Raw genomic sequence first — 14,710 nt, forward strand, 5'->3', positions numbered from 1 at the left:
TACACTTGTAGTTTTTTTTAATTTCTCTACTAGTTTCAAATTATTTCCTACTTCTGGTTGTTTCAAATAAGACTTTGTCAAGTGTTCTTAATAATTTTCTGATTTGTTCTTATCTAAAACCTACACAACAATTAATAAGTTTATGAAAATAAAAAAATAAAATCCAAATAATTATTTAATAAATTTGAAATAAACCATGTTAAGTAATAAGTCACTCACACATTTTTTCTGCTGCATTTTTATTTTTATTTTTAGAATAATAGGTCATGGTTTACAAATAGGTTTATAATTAATTTGTGAATAATATACCTAATGCATTAATTGTTTAAATATTTTATTAGTTAGACTAATAATTCCAATAGTTAAATACATTTTCTTTAAATTACATCAAGTTAAACAGTTCTGGGTATAATCAATTGAAGATAAAATAAAAATAAAAATTATATTTGGGTTGATTGATTAATTCTTCAAAATACATACTACTCTTTTCGAGTATGTTAAATATGTATATTCCAATTATATTTATTTTAATAGGGTATATACTATATATTATCTTGTTAAGTGCTCCATGTCTATTTGACAATATCTACTGAGTCGTTAAGGTTTTTTTTTTATTAAATTATCTTCAGGGTCTTAGGAATTTTGATCTGACTCTTATTTTCCTGTATATTTTGGTCAAGTCTTTTGTAATTATATTGTTAAATGTATAGAAACAATGAAAAACCCAAAATGTTGGGCTATGTTATTCTTCATTTTCGACTTATTTTAATGTAATTATTTAATATTTTTAAAATGTAACCTATATTAAAAAAAAAATTCTTTCGGAAACTAATTTTTATGAGTATTTAAAATTAAAACTTTTACAACATAACATATTCATTATTCACCCATAAATAACCATTTCTCCTGCGTTATATATAACCGTTGAGTCGACATTGCCTTAAATCTTAATCACCCAGTGGTGGTCAAACGAGGGGGGGAATTGGTGAGGGAGATAGATCCCCTCCATGACTTTTTTCTTTTATATTTATATAATTAAATTTATCTATATTGTACTATAATGTACCTATTAAATGTTATATTTTTTTCTCAAAACAACGCTTATGAGCATAGTAGTTATATTATTATTATCTAGATTCTAGACTCATTCTAGGAACAAGGCTGTTATTATTATTATTATTTAGTTACTTATACAAAATATACGGGAATTACCCCGCTCGATAATCGTGAATATTCAATAACAATTAACAACACACTACTCACTTGTCTTGTTATAAATGAACTATGAAGTACTAATTTACCTAATTTAAAAAATTGATATTAGGCATAAATGCATAACCATAAATTATATTTTAATGATTAAGTAGTGCATATTAAAAAATCAGCCATGCCCCCCTCCCATAACAAAATAATATGACCACCACTGTAATCACCGAAACTCACTTTATAGTTTTCTACAATATTAAAATGTGTCTATAATCGGATAGTCGGATATATATTAAGATGGGTGTCCAGAAATCTATTCAACTAAATAATTTCCCACTGATTATAGCACCCAAAACACACCATAACTACAAACAATTATCGAACTATTTTGATATGATAAGAAATAATTTTAATATTTTTATTATAGATGGATAGTGAAGAGACTATAACATCAAAGTTTGGGATTATCGGATTAACAATCCACGTGGCAGTCTCTTATACAATTTTATAAGTACCAACAATATTCGAATCCTCGCTCCTTCCGGAACAACCTACTGGTCAGTTTCTCAAATCAAAAAACCTGATATTCTTAATGTATTTGTCTCAAAGTTTCCTAGCAATTTATATTGTTCAACAAACTCTGATCATGCATCGGTCTTATACTAAGCAACTAAGCATATCAGGTATTCAGGTTCACCTCAGACAATCATCTAAACACCCTAACTTCTTACGGCACAAACTAATCGATTAACCTTTAATAATTTAGTTCGCCAAGAAATAAATTTTAAAATCAAGCTGAACAACAATTCAAATATTTATAATGCGGTACACAACTCAACTAAAATAATTCACTCAGTGGCAGCAGCATTAATAACTATTAACTACATACAAAATTCAATTCCATTCAAATGCAGCACATTTACTTTCAACTCAAATCCGCTCTCTCATAATCGAAAAACGCAGAGCAAGAGCCAAAGTCCAATAAACTCACTACTCATCTTTAAACAACAAATTAGCTAATTCCTTAATAGGCCCTCATATCAACATTTGTCTTTTCTGTCCATCTCGCGCATAATATAGGAATAAAGATACCTATTCCGTATTTCCACGATTGCGACTCTCTGGTACAGTTTAGGGATAAGGCACCTATTATATATTTTATAAAGAAGAATATTTCCTGTGCATTGATTGAATAGTTTTTAATATCTTAAATTTTTTACAAATATAAGCATGTTTTAATTTAAATTAATTTCGGTTATTTTTAACCATTAATAACTAAAAAATGAAAATATCTATTAAAAATCTATCCAGTCAATAGTAGGAAATATTCTTCTTAATACAATTTATAATAGGTGTCTTTGCTTTAACTGAACCAGAGATTCGTAATCGTGGAAATACGGAATAATGTTGTTCCTACATTATGTATTTATGTGCGAGATAGACAGAGAAAACAAATATTGGTGTGACGGCCCCTTACCTATTAAAGAAATTGTTAGCAAAACATAAATCCAATGAATGACAAAAACTAACTACTTGCAAATCTTTCGACGGCAAACAGTAACCTCTGGAGTAAAATAAAAAAAATTTTAAAATGCTTCTTTATTTTTAAAAAGAAATTATAATACCTTAGCCAGCTCTGATACCAATAAAACCGAATTATTTAAGACTCCAGTTTTTTTTCTCCAGTTTCATAATAATAATGATCCTCAACACCAATCAAATAAATACATTCATGAACCCTCTTCTACTTAAAGCCAATATGAAAAACACATCACCACAATATTAAAATATCTCCCACCAAAAATCTCTCGGCTATGACCTAGTTACAGCCAAAGTAACTCGATACCTACCAAAAACGGCTATCATCCTGTCAACTTATATATAAATATATAATTAACAAAATAATAAGACAGTCTTACTTTTAAGTTTTTGGAAATGTCCTCATAAAATTATTTTTCTTAAACTCAATAAACCACCCGATGACTCGGTCTCATTGATACTCTCCACAAGCCTACTGCCCTTTTTCTAAAATATACGAAAAATTCATCCTAAAAAGATTGACTTCTCACATGATTTTCAAAAACATGCTCCGTCACTCATTCACAATTTGGATTTCATTCTACAGTCAAATTCACCAAGTTTATACAGAAATAGACACCATTTCTTCATAATTAGAAAATAAACTAAACTAACTGTGGCCAAACTGTGGCGCGCATTTTATCATAACATTTTTACAAAAAAAATTAATATTTATAATTATAAGTATAATATTTTATTAAATTACAAAAAAATATAGTGTTCTTGATATAATATCTAAATATGTATTTAATTTTTAATTATTAATTATTAATTATTTTCTTATTTTTTGCGTGTTTAATATATTTTGTAAGTTTTTTGAAATCAGGATTATATGTTGTTAAAGCAGTTAACAATTCCGTTAAATGATCGTCCGTTAACATTGATCGATGTTTAGAATTAACCATTTTTATGGTTTAAGTAAAAAGACTCGCAACAGTATTGTTATGAAAAACGATATTAACTTTTGAGTGCAAAGAGTAATTTTTGGATATTTAATAACAGGTACATGTTTCCAATATACCAATAATTATATAATAATATGACCTTTTTTCCATTTTTAATAATATATTGAATGATTCACAGCTGGCCAATTCTGCTATAGATCATATAGATTTACTTAGATCATCCATGGTCCATGACCTATCACAAATTCACAAATGATAACTTACTCTAGCTACCATAAGTGTTTCTTGATTCAAACAAATTAAAAATAAATTGTGATTCACTATTAACTTTATTTAAATACTAAAGGTGTTGATGGTGTTATAAAAATTAATAATGTTGTATCTTCTCTTTATAATGTTTAAGAAGTAAACTATATAACACAAAACTTATTAGAAAAAAAGTAATAAATAATTCATGAAACATTATATTTGTTTATGTTATATATTATGAACACATTTTATTCTATATCAATTGATTTTATTTATATTTTTTACATAGATTTAACATTACATTTGATTCAATACACTTAGCTTATTCAATACATTTTTTGCCAAAACTTATGAGCAATAAAATGTAAATATTTACTTATAAAAACGAATGGCAGTCTGTTTATAAATATAGGTACCTAATTTTTACACATAGGTAACTTGTATTTAAATGTAATGAATAAGAAAAGAATTATATTATTCAGTTTGGGATAATAGTAATACAATTTAAAGGTATGTCACAATATAATATACCAAACAAAAAGTTGTACTAAAAATAAATAATATAATAAATTATTAAAATGAAAAAAATTGAACAATTCAAATAATAATAATAATAATAAAAAAAATCAACTACCTATTAATGTAACCAAAGACCAACAATTAAAAATACGAAAAACTAAAATAAAACCCCATATCATCTTTTACATAGACTTTACTTTTAGTTGTTTCATTCTTGGTGCCTTTTTCCTTTGTTGACGTTTCATCTCTTTCTCCTCCCACTTTCTTTGTTTTTCTGGATCCTCCTAAATAATAAGAATGTAAAAATGCATTATTACTTTCACAGAAAAATATAACACAAATCAATATTTACTTTTAAAATTCTTTCTTTTTCCAATTTTTTCTTTTCTTCTTTTCTTGCGGCAGCTGCTTCAGCCCGTGCTGCATGAGTAGTTTTTAAAAATGCTTCCTCAACACGCAGTCTATTTTTTTCGGCTTTACTTTTGGCTTCTTTGCTGATTCTCAACCGCTTAACACGTTCCATACATTGAAATATAAATGACATTAATGGGTAGATGCTACTAATAGCTTCTTGAGGATCAGCGTATTTATCAGTAGGAATAGTAAACGTGAATATTAATACTTTTTTCACTGCTGGTAACTTTGTGGGAACTGCAGTTTCACTAGAATAAATAAATAAATATATATATATTAAAAGTATTGTACTAATGAGAATTTTTCTAATTTATGTTTTTTTGTTATTTAAAATAAAGGGTATTAAAGAGAAGTGGAAATTAACAGATTTTGTAAGAATTTAACTCTTAAAAGGAGGTATATATCAATATTATAGAATTCAAAATGGTTTTAAATGTTTGTGTAATTTTATCACACATACGACACACTCATTGCGTTTTATTATTTTCTAAACCCAGGATGGAAAATTCATAGCACATCTGCCCAAGATAGCACGCACAAAAAACACATCAAGAAAGAAAATAAATAATCAACAAAGTAATATTATGTAGCTAAATTAACCTTTTTTATATAAATACATTAATCATACAATAATTTCTTTTACAATATTGAATATAATATATAATAATTCTTTTCATGGCACGCTCGAAGAAAAAAAAAAAGTAATTTTTGGCACGTAGCTGTTCAAAAGGTTTGCCATCCTTGTTTTAAACAGTAAGAGGCTAATTCCATATATGCCTATATTTCGTATGATATTTAGTAAGTAACCAACAAAACAATAGTCGATTTAAAGACTAAAGTCTTAGTTAACATAAAACTTAGCATAAATGATTTCATAAAAAAACTTACTCTGTTAATTTAAGTCCTGAATATCTATCAGAAAAATGTAAACAATCAATAACATCAGAATATTTATTAATATAGTTGACAGTCTTTGCATCCAATATTGAAGAAGATACCTCTCCTAATTCGCTGTGTACACTAAAACTATCAGTCAAGCCGTAATTGGCTCCAGGCTTACGTTCTGGACAAAATACACTCTAAACATAAAATCAAAATTAGAAATGAACAAAGTTTAATCATTTTAATAATTTCTAACAAGGTCAGCCATTTCTTTTGAACACCGAGCTGCTGTTTTTTTAGATGCCACACAAAATACAAATGTATCCATATCTTCTTTATTCATATCAACTTTAATTTGTACTTCATCTTTAACAGGTCGCAAGAATTGATTCAACATGGAAGCTAAATCTTGTCTCTAAAATATGAGGAGATTAATATTTTGATGTTATTCGCTGATTCACTGAAATGTGTAAATACTAAATATATATTTGTATTTTATTACCTTAATGAATTTTAATTCAACCAACATTCCTTCACAGCATGTGCGGCCACTGCACCATAATGTATATGTACTTTCAGTTTCTTTGATCAAACCACTATTCTCTATTTCAATTTTACCATCATCACCTGCACCAATAAATTAAATAACTTCTCATTGTAAAATACTGTTTATACTTTTATATACAAACCAACTAAAGAAAAATTATCTTCTAGTAAGGATTTGTGTGTCTTAAACCATATATCTGCTAATTGAGCATTCTTTGATCGGCCGTAGAAAAAATTAGCAAAATATGCAATAATACCAACAATTAATAGAGTTTCCATTATATAATTCGACCACTTTGTATGGAAAGGTACTGGTACAGAAGCAATAGTTATTTTAGGATCTTTATCATCAACATGTAATCTTTCAGTGTCAAAACCTTCGAATTCCTCTTCATCATTAAAATGTTCAAATTCATCATCATCCTATCAAAAAAGTATGTTAGAAACAATTGTACTCATTTTGAACAATGTATGATTTGAATATACTTCGACGGTTATTTCAGCCTCGGCTTTTTCCAAGATAGGAGAAGAGTCATCCTTCAATTTCAGGTCAGGTTCAGTTCTGGGTAACTCTTCAAACTCCTCAAACTCGTCCACTTCTTCAATTTCAAACTTACAGTGAGCTAAACATATTAAAATTGATAATGATATGACTAGAAAATACTTCATTTTGTACAAATTTAAAATTATTGAAAAATTTAGATTCCACACTAAATTTTGATGGGCTGAATAAAAAAATGTATTAAACGGATAGTGAATACGGGTATTCGGCGTTAATCTTATCTCACGACTAATGACATATTTTCATGGAAGAACGCATAACATCCTTAATCTATGCTTCCATGGTCTAATATACGCCCTAGAAATAAACATTATTGATTTAAATAAAAAAAAATCCTGTAAATAATACCTATAAATTATAATTAAAAAGTATAAAGTATTTAAGTATAAATTAACCTATATATATATAATGTAACATTATTTTTAAAACGAAACCACATGCTGTATGTTAGAATAGTACTATGTATATGATGTAATCAAGTAGGATGAAAATAAAAATGGTGTGAGGAAGATTCTGGATTGGTATTATAGTCGGTATAGGTATAATCGTATAGATATTAGATTCTGTTTGTAACGGTACCCGCCTTAATTAATAAATATTTACAATAGTACTGTTAAGCAACAATTATTAACAAGTAGGTACAAGTGAAGAATTCAGACGGGTGTAAATCTCCGATTTGTACAGTGACTTATATATCTATAATATAGTATCTACCTATACACATAAACTAGATAATTAATTACAATATACTTATAAGTTATCACTTGTTAACAATATATTTTAAAAGTTCTCTTGTAGTCTTGAAAATTAAATTCATTTACATTCAAGTTTACTTTATTAAAAAAAAAATTAACACGTTAATCTGATGATTAATTTTAATTATTAATATTTATTTTATTAATCTTAAAATTAAGATTGGAGAAGGTATAAATAATTTGTATTATGTATAATACCTAGATACATATGTACAGTGACGTATTATTTACAAAGGTACTGGAAAAAAATAAAACATTTAAAAAATAGGTAACCGTTTTGCTATACAGTATATAGATGATGAGATTGGTGGGGGCTAGGTAAATCGAGTCCGAAATACCATTTTTGTGGTAAACTAAATCCCAGATTTGAAAAGGTATAAGGTAAACTGAGTCCCTGGTTATAAAAGGTTTAGTTTCCAAGACAGCACATTTCCCTGCTCACTTGTACAGGCTTAGTACTACTGTTATGTTAACATGGTTAAAAATGTGTTTTTTTTGTTTTTAATATCTAATATAATTTATTACTACGTTGTACATAAAAATCACAATTAATTAAATATATAATATGTATACAAATTCAAGTCAATTTTTTTTTCTATTCATTACTATTTATTGTTATTATGTACATGGTAAAAATTTATTTGATATATTCTTAACGAATTCAAATCTTGAAATATTTTTATTTTCATATTTCAAAATGTATAGTCTCAAAAAAAATTGTTTTCTATTGTTATTTTTTTCATTTTAATTACCTATCTCTTTGCTAAGTATTTATATATATATATATATATATATATATATATATATTTGAATGTATTTAAGTAAGCAAATCAGTAATCGATAATGATTAATTGGTGACTATTGTCACTATACAGTACCTACTCATTGAATGTAGAGACTTTTTATTTTTAAGTAGGTACATCGTCGTTATTTATAAATTATTCTTTCGAAAAATATTATTACTTGGGACTTATTTTACCCAGCACGTTAAAGTTTTCCGGATTCAATTTACCTAGCCCCAATATTCATCCAATTATTTGGGACTCACGGATGGGTGTATTTCGTCATTGAGTAATATACCTTCCTATGTGTTAAATTTTCATTTTAAAGTCAATATCGTTAAGATTTAAGACCTCATTCGAATATTTTTTAATAACAAAATAATTAATATTGTAATTGTTTGTTAAAAATTCAAATTTTAACATCAAAATATCTATTAAAAAATTGTGTTTGAATATTTTAAAATAATTTATTTTTATTTTAGTATAAAATACTTATGAGGTATTATATTATATTTTCAAGTTTAACTAAGTAAAGAAAGCATCAAAATATTTTTAAAATTACACCATTTATACAATATTCTAGTTTAAAAATTGGGTAAAAAATTCGTATAGGTATCTACACGGTTATTCGTTTTTGAATTATCTATGTATACAAAATTGTTTTTTTTTTTTAATCTTATTATTCAACTATTTCAACTTTCCATATTACTTTAATAGTAATATAAATTCTTTAATATCAATATAAAAAAAATAACATATATTAACATTTAAAAATGCGTGTTGCAAATACATTCAAAATATTTGTACTATATGTATAGCATACTATGTGTATAGCATCATTGCATCAGTTTGAATTTTGTTATAAATCACAATTCAATTCCGTCATATTCGGTTAATTATAGTTTAAATTACATATTACACATATTATTATTCTTATAAAAATCATCATACATTTCGATGCATAAATTGTTTTTATATAGGTACCCACCTTAATTGCAGGGGAAGTATGGAGTTACAGATTAGTTGCAAATATTTGCAAGGATTTGGAGTGGATCATCAGTCATGAAGCCAACCACCTATCACCAAAAAATGTATAGCTGTTATTTTTTTTTTTTTTTTTTTATTTTTTAAGAATATAATGGTTTCCCCCTGAACATGTTAGTGTGGGGGCCCATGAGTTTACAGTTTTAATAAAAATTCATTAAATAATTACAATATATTTTTCTCACATTAATCTGATTTTTTCATTGTTCTTTTTATTTATTTGTTGAAATACAGAAAAATCGATGATTCCTATTGGAAAAATAAACTATAGATTTCTTCTGAACAGCGAGTAAATAGTTTGTTCTAATTATTATTTAATATTTTTTGTTTCTGTAGTGCCACGCCGTAATAAATGAAAATACGGGATATAACATACATTGTCGATGTAAAATGGACGGCGCAATAAAAATACGTAATAAACTAATTAAGTAATAACTAATAAGTTTCTGACAAACGATTATGATATTATGCAGTGGCGTTGCCAGTGGGGTGGCTGAGGGGGCTTCAGCCCCCCTTCCTCCCAAAATATTAAGAAAATTTAAAAATTATTTTAATTTTTAATGGTCTATGAAAATCGCAACAAAAATCTTAAATTGTATTTTACAAAAATTGATCAGTCCCTCTCCCCCCAAAAAAAATTCTGGCTACGCCACTGATATTATGTGTTAGGTATACTATTATTATATATTATAATACAAAAACGATGAAACGACCAACCAGTTACTTAAAAATAACATTATAATATAATATGTTATTATTTTGAAAATTATTGTAATGTTATCGAAATATTTGAGGGAATGTATATATAGTCAAATAATATATTATACATTTATACATAGGTACTTTATAAATTATATCTAACGACGTTTATAACAACTGAAGTTATTGCTATTACAAAATAGTATTATTTTTAAGAATATTTTGTTTTAATAAATATGTCAAATACTTTAAGGTAAGATATTTTTTTTTATCAGATGATAGATCGCTTAATTAAAATGTTAATTTATTTTTGTATACTATTTGTAATTATTTATACTAAAACGCCTTAAACTCTTAACCTAATCCTAGTAGAGCTTTAATGATGTCCATTTATAATAGATTAATAGCTCTAGATTCCTAGCACTGTGAAAAAATTGGGCGATTGCCGATTGTATACTCCGCCAGTTTTATTTTCTTACCTGCAATGGGTATATGAAAATTCCACCTGCAGTGTTAAAGCTTACATTAAATACGTTGACATACCACATACGTTGAAATTGCTAAAATTTATATCAGTTTATGCCTTGAATTTATTCATTTATTAATATTTAAAAATTATTTTATCTAAAAATTGTATTACATAATTTAGTTCACAGTTCAAAATATTATAACATAATAACATATCTACATATTTTATGATTATTACGATTATTTATTATTTATTTATTATGTAATATATTACAATAGCATATTTAATGTGTTTGGACAATTAATATTATTATTTAATAATATATACAAAGTAATTTTTAAATGTTTAACTAACTTTTTAGTTTTATATAATTTTAATCTAGCAGTAATACATTATGAACACAAAAATATTTCCTTGTTAAATTCATATTTTACTTTTAATTAAATTTATGCTGTCATTCATTATTATAATAACTGCAGATTAGTATCTGAACTTTGAGGTTATAACTTATAAGTTAGATATTTACTATTTAGACAGTTTAAATGTGTGATTAATGATATTTGCATTTCTGATTTTATCATCTTGTGACACATTCTATATAATATAATATTTTATAGATTATTGATTAATCAAAGATTACATTTCTGTAAGTAGTGTCATTAGGTATTTTAAGATTCAGAGGTCCAAATGAAAATCATAATAATTAATAAATAATATTTATTATATATATTATATAAATTATACAGATTAGACCGTCGTATAAAACATACAATATATTTAAAAAAATAAACAGTTAAAAGTTAAGTAAATACAAAATTTAAATAGCCTAGTTTTTTTTTAATGAAACCGACTTATAGTTGAGGACATTGTTGTTTGTATATATTTTGTTTTAAATATTACCTACATTCTAATCATTCTATTTTTATAATTGGCATAAATAATTATTACTTACCTATTTCTTATTATTTTCCAAACAAAATTAAATTATTAAAATAATACTAGTATTACCAAACACTTATATTTTGTATTTACCTAACCCTTTCACTACCAAATTTTGAGTTATGTGAAAAATTTTCTTTTTGCATAACTCATATCAGTAATCTTAAATGCGTTTATCAATTTTTAGTTTTTTTTTCTTAGTTTTTAAAAAAGTTATCTAACTATTGGAATGATCATCGGGGTCGGAAATGCTGGCGTACAAAATAAAATAAAAACCTCAATATAATAACATTAAAATATATATATATTATATCTCTAACAAATATATAAATCGAAGTAAACATAATTATTGAAATTTAACTAAAATTTAATTTGGTGTAATAAAAACTATAAAAAATATTTTATAATTGTGATAATCATAATTCATAAAAATAATTTTTGCGTAGGTAAAACAAATGTATTTGGCATTTCGTACACATGGCAATGTGTTTTTATTTTTAATTCCATCCGACTTTATTATCAAATATTCAAATCGATGTAATAGATGTTTAAGCTAATTAATTAATAATTTAAAAACATAATTAAAAATAAATGATTGGCTAAAATCCTTTATTTACAATTGTTATCTAAACATTACGTAATATTACGTTGAAAAATATTGATAAATTAATACTGAAAATATTGAAAATTAAATTAAATAACAAATTACTTAAGCATGCAACATTGCATTTACATATAGGTGCATTAGTGAATTAGTGAATTAAAATAACAGGGATTTTATTCTCAATATTTTTTATTATACTTAAAAAGTAGGTAGGTAATACACAATTTATAAGAAAACATATAAACAGGTTTTTGATCCACCGATAATCCTTTTTTGTATATTTTGTTTTGTTTTATTTACAGTAATAGAATAGTTTGAATTCATTGATTTAGGTGACCTGCAGAGTTTTAACGTTATAACGTGTACATTTGGTAATTTACTCGGGATTTTAAAATAATGTACAGGATAACATATTAAATATTTAAATTATTACATTAAAGATGAGCATCACCTTATTAGCAGCACTTTAGTTGGGTAAAAATTAGTATTGGTTGAAAAAAAAGTGTAAAAATAAAATGTATTTACTTGAATGTTTAAATATCTTATTGACTGTGATATAATTAGAATAAGTATTACCCATAAATATGTTTGAAAAAGAAGAGGGACTCTCCATTCCTCCACTTCTCCCTTCAATTCAATCACTGTTTTTTAAAAAGTATGTTTATGACTTTATGAGTAAGATTTCTGAAATACCTAAGTCAATCATCATTATTATGGAATTCCTATCAAATGGTTTAACAAATAACAACTAATATTAAATATAAATTAAGGCGTTCGATACTAATGTCATTTTGTCCACAAAAATACACACTACTAAAATAAATTATCCTGTATTCTTCAATTCTTGCCCTGTCTGTCTCCCGTAGTATTAACCAAATTTGATCATATATATTTTCATTTAATATAGATGAAATTATTCTACAGCAATAGCCTGCATTGAATTTTGATTTTTAATATTTTAACTTCAAACTTTATAATACATGTCTTATAAAAAAAGACAATTTTAAACTTCTTTTTATAAATTACTTTCTACCATTATTTGTAAAAATATTAAATCAGAGTTCGATGTATTCTGTAAAAATAATTTTTTTTTGAGATAGAAACAATCATTAAAATCTAACAATTCGACGAGATATTTTAGTTTTTCCTGAAGTCATTTTTGCGGTAAATACAATACACCAAACCCTCCCCTCTTTCCACTAAATAGGTATCAACTAAAAAATTAGCGGAAATATATTACTATTACGGAAGTAATTAAAATATAAAATATAATTTTGAAATTTTATAGAATTGCTGACAAATTAAAATATCGGCACCAGGCCCTGATTTAATTAAATTAAAAATTATACATTTCCTTTTTTTTTTGTTATCTTTCCAAAACGTTGTCAAAGTAGCAGTGTGGTAGGTAAGAAAGCATGACATCCTCAAGCTATCTCTTATAGTTGGCTTCTTGCCAGATTTTAAGTGTTAGAATATCTTTTTTATGCAACATATACAGTATACCTACATAGCCACCATATTCCAGCTATAGTTCCCAACCGTGGTCCACGTGAATCATGACTCATGAACACAAACACGTGTATTTGTAAAATGTTTTAAATATAAGTAGAATTTTATTATACAGTATGTTATATAGTACCTTTAATCTTTATAAGTCAATACTGATAAATACTTAAATCGTATAATATTCTAAATAAGGTTCGTGGTAAAAATAACTTTAAATTATTCTAAATATTTTAAAAGCTGTATTGTGTACAGAAAATGATAATTAAAGTAATCGTGTAATCGTGTAATGTTTTAAGTTTATACCATATAAATATTTTTTTAATTATAAAAAATTAACAAAAATAAGAAAATTGTTTGAATAGAAATTGCAATTTTAACTACATTTATTTTTTTCATTCTACAGTTTCATCAAAAATTAAACTTTAAATAAGGTTATAAAAACAAATGTAAAAAATAAATAAATAAATGTAAAACATGATGTAACAAATGCAATGTATGCTGCATAATAAAAGATAAAACTTATGTGAGTCTTACTCTAGTTTAAAAGTGTAATTTAAGAAAACATAATTATTATCAAACAAACCGTTTCCTCTTCACCTCATTCGGATTTTTAACTATGTAAAATTTTGATCTTGGATATTAAAATGTAATAATTAAATTTAATCTTACGTGTGCTTGTGCTTGACATAAAGTATGTTCATTTGATGGCATTATACATTTATACACGCATGGCATAACATGTCTGTCATCATTTGGGCATGCATGGTATAACAAGATACAAGAATATGTCAAAATCTACACATACGTATTTATGTATACTTATTTATAATTTATAATCAATGGAGACAGTTTATTAATAACAATTAATGCTTTAAGTAAGATAAAAAAATTATATAGGTGCTAATACATAATATTTAAGTTATATGCCAATATAATTAACGAACAAATTAAAAAATATATAAATAATAATATTATACGTTCATATATAATTATTAACAAAATTGTGTTACATTCCCTAAGATTATTATACATTTATAAATACCTAACTACG

At 25.4% G+C, this 14,710-nt stretch overlaps 1 protein-coding gene across 1 annotated transcript; it reads right to left on the bottom strand.

Annotated features, from left to right (window-relative positions):
• Positions 1-4,184: 4,184 nt before the first annotated feature.
• Positions 4,185-7,065, bottom strand: LOC132930164 (PAT complex subunit CCDC47). The gene is made up of 7 exons (XM_060995873.1): positions 6,786-7,065; positions 6,443-6,722; positions 6,256-6,380; positions 6,010-6,168; positions 5,760-5,950; positions 4,810-5,119; positions 4,185-4,741 (listed from the first exon to the last, which is right to left on the bottom strand). The coding sequence occupies exons 1-7, from the start codon at positions 6,966-6,968 to the stop codon at positions 4,640-4,642; spliced, it is 1,350 nt and encodes a 449-aa protein (XP_060851856.1). The 5' UTR covers positions 6,969-7,065; the 3' UTR covers positions 4,185-4,639.
• Between the last annotated feature and the right edge of the window lie 7,645 nt (positions 7,066-14,710).

Source organism: Rhopalosiphum padi, chromosome 4 (assembly GCF_020882245.1).
Source record: "Rhopalosiphum padi isolate XX-2018 chromosome 4, ASM2088224v1, whole genome shotgun sequence".
NCBI lineage: Eukaryota > Metazoa > Arthropoda > Insecta > Hemiptera > Aphididae > Rhopalosiphum > Rhopalosiphum padi.